Source organism: Pangasianodon hypophthalmus, chromosome 20 (assembly GCF_027358585.1).
Source record: "Pangasianodon hypophthalmus isolate fPanHyp1 chromosome 20, fPanHyp1.pri, whole genome shotgun sequence".
Taxonomy (NCBI): domain Eukaryota; kingdom Metazoa; phylum Chordata; class Actinopteri; order Siluriformes; family Pangasiidae; genus Pangasianodon; species Pangasianodon hypophthalmus.
The window spans coordinates 21685752-21693782 of record NC_069729.1 but is presented as its reverse complement, the minus strand read 5'-3'; the positions used below and the strand labels follow the sequence as shown (position 1 = coordinate 21693782).

The 8031-nt window shown below is 41.9% G+C and overlaps 2 protein-coding genes across 2 annotated transcripts in view; one reads left to right on the top strand and one right to left on the bottom strand.

Annotated features, from left to right (window-relative positions):
* LOC113525665 (arf-GAP with GTPase, ANK repeat and PH domain-containing protein 1) overlaps positions 1-8031 on the top strand; it is a 31709-nt gene that overhangs the window by 18213 nt on the left and 5465 nt on the right. Inside the window, exons 13-16 of the mRNA XM_034302277.2 lie at positions 207-335; positions 1196-1255; positions 2255-2406; positions 2513-2603. Of these exons, the coding sequence (XP_034158168.2) occupies positions 207-335; positions 1196-1255; positions 2255-2406; positions 2513-2603 (432 nt within the window). The remainder of the gene's footprint in view (positions 1-206; positions 336-1195; positions 1256-2254; positions 2407-2512; positions 2604-8031) is intronic.
* poc1a (POC1 centriolar protein A) overlaps positions 7741-8031 on the bottom strand; it is a 256921-nt gene continuing 256630 nt past the window's right edge. Inside the window, exon 10 of the mRNA XM_053227020.1 lies at positions 7741-7827. Within this exon, the coding sequence (XP_053082995.1) occupies positions 7759-7827 (69 nt within the window). The 3' untranslated portion in view covers positions 7741-7758. The remainder of the gene's footprint in view (positions 7828-8031) is intronic.

Sequence of the window (8031 nt, the reverse complement as noted above, 5' to 3'; positions counted from 1 at the left end):
ATAGTTACATTTAATGTTGTGGAATATATTATTACACTCAGACATTTTAAATGTTTAATTCTAAACTTATTTGTGTATCATTAAATTTAATTATAATTATAAACTTTGATTTGTATTTCATGTTTTGATTTTTCAAACATTTACGTCAATAAAATAAAAGTTAATTAAATGAAATCACTGATGTGTGTTATATTGTTAAACGTCAGATATCGAGGGTGTGTTGAGCCCGACGTTAATGAAAGACCCGAGCACGTCTCCTACAGCGGACAGGAAGAAGCAGCGGAGGAAGAAGAACGTGACTCAGAGATCAGAGAGCACGCTGGGACACGCCGAAGGTCAGAAACGTCTAAACGCTCCTCAGGTTAACGTTAATGACATCACCGTGGTGTTACTCCGCCCCCGACGTCCTGCAACGTCTAAACGCTCCTCAGGTTAACGTTAATGACATCACCGTGGTGTTACTCCGCCCCGAACGTCCTGCAACGTCTAAACGCTCCTCAGGTTAACGTTAATGACATCACCGTGGTGTTACTCCGCCCCCGACGTCCTGCAGCGTCTAAACGCTCCTCAGGTTAACGTTAATGACATCACCGTGGTGTTACTCCGCCCCCGACGTCCTGCAACGTCTAAACGCTCCTCAGGTTAACGTTAATGACATCACCGTGGTGTTACTCCGCCCCGAACGTCCTGCAACGTCTAAACGCTCCTCAGGTTGACGTTAATGACATCACCGTGGTGTTACTCCGCCCCCGACGTCCTGCAGCGTCTAAACGCTCCTCAGGTTAACGTTAATGACATCACCGTGGTGTTACTCCGCCCCCGACGTCCTGCAGCGTCTAAACGCTCCTCAGGTTAACGTTAATGACATCACCGTGGTGTTACTCCGCCCCTAACGTCCTGCAGCGTCTAAACGCTCCTCAGGTTAACGTTAATGACATCACCGTGGTGTTACTCCGCCCCCGACGTCCTGCAGCGTCTAAACGCTCCTCAGGTTAACGTTAATGACATCACCGTGGTGTTACTCCGCCCCCGACGTCCTGCAGCGCTCAGAAATATCTTCCTACCTTGATCCATGATGCGTCTTTTCTCTTCCTTTTGTCAAGCGGATCTTTACTGTTATCACAGCCACATGCCACGTGCAGTACACACTGAAATAATCTTTCCTCTTGTCTTTTCTCATCTTTTTGTCCTCCAGCCAAACGCAAAATGTGGAAATTAAAAAGCTTTGGCAGCCTGAAGAACATAAACAGGACAGGTAATGAAGCGAGAGAACGATTTTACTCTCACTGCAGATTTCATCTGCAATAATCCCTCATGTGTTTCATTTACATTCAGCTTCCCGTCTCATCTCTCATCACTGACTCACTGTGTCATTAAACCACTTCCACAATAACACAGTTATTTATTATACAATTATATACTGTAGAATTTCCATGTACCTTAGTGTTCACAGGTATTATAATCACTGTTATTATTTTATTAAATCTGTATTATTTATGGCATATATTTTATTTACTACAGTCATCCAGATGTATATGTATATAATTCTGTGTTTATTTGTATTTTGTACATTTTATTTGGTGTGTGTGTGTGTGTGTGTGTGTGTGTGTGTGTGTGTGTGTGTGTGTGCACCTCAAAAAAAGATCTTTTAGCAAGTGAAGATATCTTGAATAAAAAAATAAAAAAATATGGAACATTCCTCATTATGAGATTATTATAGAATAAATATAAGACTATTAAAACTATTTTTAAACATATTTACTCAATTAAAACTTGAAAATGTTTTGGCAGGAAAATTTGCTTTTTAGAAATAAATGTTTGAAATAAGTAAAATTATCTGTCGATAAAAAAAATAAAAAATAAAAATGTCTAGAAATAAGTTTAACAATCTTACTATATAATTGTTTCTTATGAATAAATAAATATAATTGTTTGCTAAATTTCCCTATGTCAAAAATTTCAAGAAATTTTTACTTGCTATCACTTTTTTTGCAGTGTATGTGTGTGTGTGTGTGTGTGTGTGTGTGTGTGTGTGTGTGTGTGTCTTCAAACTTATATTTGTCACTTTATTGGAGTTTTAATAGAACAGTGAGAGCAAACAGAAGTGTGTTCATTTCCTGGGCTGTGTCCTAAATCCCTCCTCTCTCTCTGTAGTGTGCTAGAAAAGTGTACATTAGATTATTCTGCCCTGATTCACACTGTTACAGGGTAATGACGTGTGTGTGTGTGTGTGTGTGTGTGTGTGTGTGTGTAGATGATGAGAACTGTGAGTTCCTGATCGTGTCCAGCTCGGGGCAGACGTGGCACTTCGAGGCTCAGAGTGCAGAGGAAAGAGACTCGTGGGTTCAGAACATCGAGAGTCAGATCCTCGCCAGTTTACAGAGCTGTGAGAGCAGCAGGCACAAGGTGACCTACGACCTCTTATAACCTCTCTGTGTAGACCTGCCGTGTGTGCGTCAGCTGCGTAATATGTGTGTGTCAGCTGTGTAATGTGTGTGTGTGTGTGTTACAGGCGAGGAGGAACAGTCTGAGTGAAGCCGTGGCGATTCAGGCCGTACGGAACGCTAAAGGAAACGCGTTCTGTGTGGATTGTGACGCGCCCAGTGAGTGTTTATGCGGAGGATGAAATTGTTTGTTATTAAACTTGAACGCAAATTAAAAACACGTGCCTCTATGTTAAAACCTTGACAGTGTAAATTTAGGTAATGTTGCTAAACATTTATATTGTGCGATTTATGTCAGTGCTCTACGCTAAGCAAAATAAGGTTCAATTCAATTCAATTCAATTTTATTTGTATAGTGCTTTTAACAATGGACATTGTCACAAAGCAGCTTTACAGATATAAATGGATCCACAAAAATATATTGTAAATATTTGAATTTATCACTGTGAATTTATCCCTAATGAGCAAGCCAGTGGCGACGGTGGCAAGGAAAAACTCCCCGAGATGATATGAGGAAGAAACCTTGAGAGGAACCAGGCTCAAAAAGGGAACCATCCTCATCTGGGTGCAATGGATAGTGCAATTATAAATAAATCCCTTCTACTATTGTAGATTTTTTGTAGATAGTTTTTGCAAGAAGTCCGGCTGGTTAAAATCTATCCACTGTCCACTGATGGAGTCCTGAGTACGAAGCTGCTCGTGGCAACTGCAGCCCCAAAGCCACTACAGCAATCGAAGTCCCAAGCCATTACAGTACAGTACAGTACAGCTCCCCATATGTGATCCCCAAGCCATCTCCACAGCCCCCAGGTGGCACCATTACCAGCAATCCAAACAGTTCTTCAGGCCGTCCATATGGGGCCCCAGCAGCAGCGAGCAACTCAACCGATGAGAACTCCAACCAGAAGTAGGGCATCAGGATGGGTCAGGCAGCGAGGAGGAGCAGAAGGGGTCAGGATCACTGGCATCACTGGCATCTCAGTGTAGCTCGACAGAGAGTGAGGGAGAGAGAGAGATGGAGAGAAAGGAAGAGATTGTTAGGTGAGCTTTTGTCCTCTAATGGTTAAGCACAATGTACTTTGCATGCAGAGTGCAAGCAGGGACTCCGGCAAGACTAGCTATGACAGCATAACTAAAAGGGAGAGCCAGAAGGTAACACAGACATGAGGGCGCCCTGGGACATAAAGTTCCAGCCTCTCCACCATCAACACACCTGAGTGAATGCGTGAGAGTGGGGGGGCGACAGCATCCAAACATCCCAGTTCACCACAACACTCTATGCCTGTGAAACCCTCCAGACCTGCCCCTGTACCTAAGAAAAAACTATTCACAAAAGGCTTGACTAAACAAATATGTTTTCAGCCTCGACTTAAACACTGAGACTGTGTCTGAGCCCCGAACACTAAGTGGAAGGCTGTTCCATAACTGTGGGGTTTGTAAGAGAAAGCTCTACCCCCAGCTGTAGCACGCACTATTCGAGGTACCAACAAATAGCCTGCACCTTTTGATCTGAGTAAGCGTGGCGGATCATAAAAGACCAAAAGTTCGCTCAGGTACTGTGGTGCGAGACTATTTAGTGCTTTATAGGTCAATAGTAGTACTTTATAATCAATGAGAAATTTGATTGGGAGCCAATGCAGTGTGGATAAGATAGGGGTGATGTGGTCATATCTTCTGGTTCTAGTAAGGACTCTCGCTGCTGCATTCTGGACTAACTGGAGCTTGTTTATGCATCTACTGGAACATCCAGACAGTAAGGCATTACAATAATCCAACCTAGAGGTAACAAAAGCATGAACTAGTTTTTCTGCATCGTGTAGTGACAATATATTTCTTATCTTAGCAATATTTCTGAGATGAAAGAAAGCAATCCTAGTTATATTATCTACATGAGCTTCAAAAGAAAGACTAGAGTTGATAATCACACCAAGGTCTTTTACTGCTGCACATGATGAAACAGAAAGGCCATCCAGAGTTATTATGTAATCAGAAAGCTTACTTCTAGCTGCATGTGGTCCTAGTACAAGTACTTCTGTCTTGTCAGAATTAAGTAAGAGAAAATTAATAAGCATCCAGTTTCTAATGTCTTTTACACATTCCTCAACTTTATTAAGCTGGTGTCTGTCATCTGGCTTTGCTGAAACATACAACTGTGTGTCATCAGCGTAACAGTGGAAGCTAATACCATGCTTACGAATAATTTTGCCCAGAGGTAGCATATATAAAGAAAAGAGCAGTGGGCCTAAAACAAAGCCTTGCGGGACACCAAACTTTACCTTAGCATGAGAAGAGAAGTCACCATTTACGTTTACAAACTGATAACGATCAGTCAAATAAGACCTGAGCCAGGAAAGGGCCGTTCCCTTAATGCCTACTACATTTTCTAGTCTATCGAGGAGAATAGCATGATCAATGGTATCAAAAGCTGCACTAAGGTCAAGCAGCACCAGCAAGGAGACACAACCCTGATCAGAGGCCAGTAGTAAGTCATTTACAACTTTTACCAGTGCTGTCTCTGTGCTATGATGAGGCCTAAATCCTGACTGATACATTTCATGAATGTTATTCCTATGTAAGTATGAGCATAGCTGCTGTGCTACAACCTTTTCTAGGACCTTGGAAATAAAGGGGAGGTTTGATATTGGTCTATAGTTGGACAGCTGACAGGGGTCAAGGTCAGGTTTTTTAATCAGGGGCTTGATAACTGCTAGTTTAAAAGATTTAGGTACATAGCCAATGCTAAGGGAAGAATTGATTATCTTTAAAAGAGGTTTGATTGTTTCAGGAATTATCTGTTTGAGGAAACAAGTAGGTAAAGGATCTAGCATACAGGTTGATGATTTTGATGATGAAATTAGTGAAATTAGTTCAGTCTCTTCAAGGGGAGTAAAACGTTGTAGTTGTTTATCTAATATTATCATATTATCATCTACAGGGTTAGTTATAGAACTGTCCGGTTTTAAATTAATAGTCTGAATTTCTAGCCTGATATTTTCAATTTTACCATTGAAAAAATTCATGAAGTCATCGCTGCTATATAATGATTGTGTGCGTGTTTCTATTGTGGTCTTATTCCTAGTTAATTTTGCTACAGTATTAAATAAGAATCTAGGATTATTTCTGTTATCTTCAATTAGGGTGGAGAGATACACTGATCTAGCAGCACTAAGAGCTTTCTTATAGCTCAATAGGCTCTCCTTCCATGCTATTTGAAATACTACCAAGTTAGTTTGACGCCATTTACGTTCTAGGTTTCGAGTGGTCTGTTTAAAGTTCGTGTGTGATCGCTATACCAGGGTGCTAGCTTTTTCTCCCTAATTATTTTTCTTTTAAGTGGAGCTACCTTATCTAGCGAGTTGCAGAACGTTGATTCTAAGCATTCAGTTGCCTGGTCAAGTTCTTCGGGATCAGACGGTGATCCAATCATGGTTGATAAATTTGGGAGATTACTGATAAAACTTTGTGCAGTTGTTGACGTGAACGTACGTTTGACACGGTGACATGGCAAGGTGTATATATTATGATTAAGACACATTTTAAATGAGATGAGGTAATGATCTGAGATAGCTTCAGACTGTGGACATGAGACTCTATTTTCTATATTTAATCCGAATGTTAGTATTAAATCAAGAGTGTGACCACCACTATGGGTGGGTCCTATTACATTCTGATTAACCCCTACTGAATCTAGAATGGACACAACTGTTGTTCTCAGATGATCATCTGGATTATCAAAATGAATATTAAAGTCTCCAACAATTAATGCCTTGTCTAAAGAAACAACCAGGTTAGAAATGAAATCTGCAAATTCACACAGGAATTCAGAATATGGCCCTGGGGGTCTGTAAATAATAATTACTGGAATCACCTGGGTGGACTTATTTTTAGTGGCTACGTATGTTATGTTAGTATAAAGAACTTAAAATGCGTTGAATTTATGACTAGGTTTTTGTGTGACGGCTAGATTATCATTATAGATGACTGCGACGCCTCCTCCTTTGCCAGTTAGACGGGGCTGATGTATGTAACTGTACCCGGGAGGACTAGCTTCATTTAATGCTACAAACTCGTTTGGTTTAATCCACGTTTCTGTTAAACACAGTACATCAAACTCCTGATCAGTAATGGTTTCATTAACAATAAGCGCTTTAGACGTAAGAGATCTAATATTCAACAGTCCTAGCTTCAGATCAACGGTGCTGGCTATGCATTCAGTTTGATTTAATTTAATGTTAATTAGGTTACTAAAACAAACTGTCTGAGTATGTCTATAATTTTGTTTAGCTCGGGGAACAGACACAGTCTCAATACGGTGGAACCTAAGTGACGACTCAGTGCAGCTAGCAGACGGTCGGTTTAGCCTGCTTGTCTGCTCCCTGGCCTTGGCCCTGGATTGTCACCGATTAACTAGGCCTGTTCTGAGACTATGTGCTATGCTGCAAGAAATGAGAGCAGCACCTTCCCGAGTGGGATGGACACCGTCCCGCCCTAACAGGCCAGCCTTGCCCTCAAAGTTAGTCCAATTATCTATAAAGCCCACATTGTTTTTGGAGCACCACCTGGACATCCAGCAGTTCAGCGACCATAACCTGCTGTAAGCTACATTGCCACGCCGCATTGGGATGGGGCCAGAGCATACTACAGCATCGGACATCGCCTTCGCTAATTTACACACCTCTACCAAGTTACTCTTAGTAACCTCAGACTGATGAAGGCGTATATCATTAGCTCCTACATGAATAACTATCTTTGAGAACCTGTGCTTGCCTAACACCCTAAGATTACCTGCTATGTTCGGCGCCCTGGCTCCCGGTATACACCTAACTAAAGCTAATTTCACGTGCTGCAAGATAGAGTCACCTATAACCAGAGCTCTTTCAGGTTTCTCAGCGGGTGCTTCACTGAGGAGAGCAAACCTGTTAGACACGTGAAGCAGAGAGGAGTGGTGCTCCTGTGGGCGAGCCTTAGTGTTAGCTTTGGCTTTGCGATTATGCCGCCGAGTCGTCACCCATTCGCCCCGCTGTGAGGGCTCTAATGCCGGAGTTGGGGGATTACTAACTCCGCCTAAGGCATCCAGGCTTTCCCCTACAGAAACTCCGCTGCTCTCACTCTCACTAACCCTCTCTAGAGACTGGATGCGCACCTCTAATGCAGCAATCTTCTCCGTCAGAGAGCTAACTAACATGCATTTATCACAAATAAAGCTATTACTAACGACGGAGGAAGAGTGACTAAACATCCTGCACTCAACACACTGAACAAGCTGAATGTTAGACATGTTGTTTAACGCACCTTAGTCGAAGGTTTGTTGATATTACTTTAGACGGCGTGGATCCGGTGTGAATGGCCTCCGCTCGCTGTCTTGACAAAATACAAAAGCGCACTTTGAGAGAAAGAAAAATGAAAATACGGTAGAAGAGAACGTGAAAAATAAGGTGTGATGTCACATGATTGGGTTTGTAATTGACTGATTAAGTCAAGCTCCGCCCCTCCGACCCACAGGCGCCTGTCACACAAAATATTACGACATTTGCTAGAATCACACAGTCAGGTTCACCTTTAATCACTTGTTCAGTCACTCTCTAAA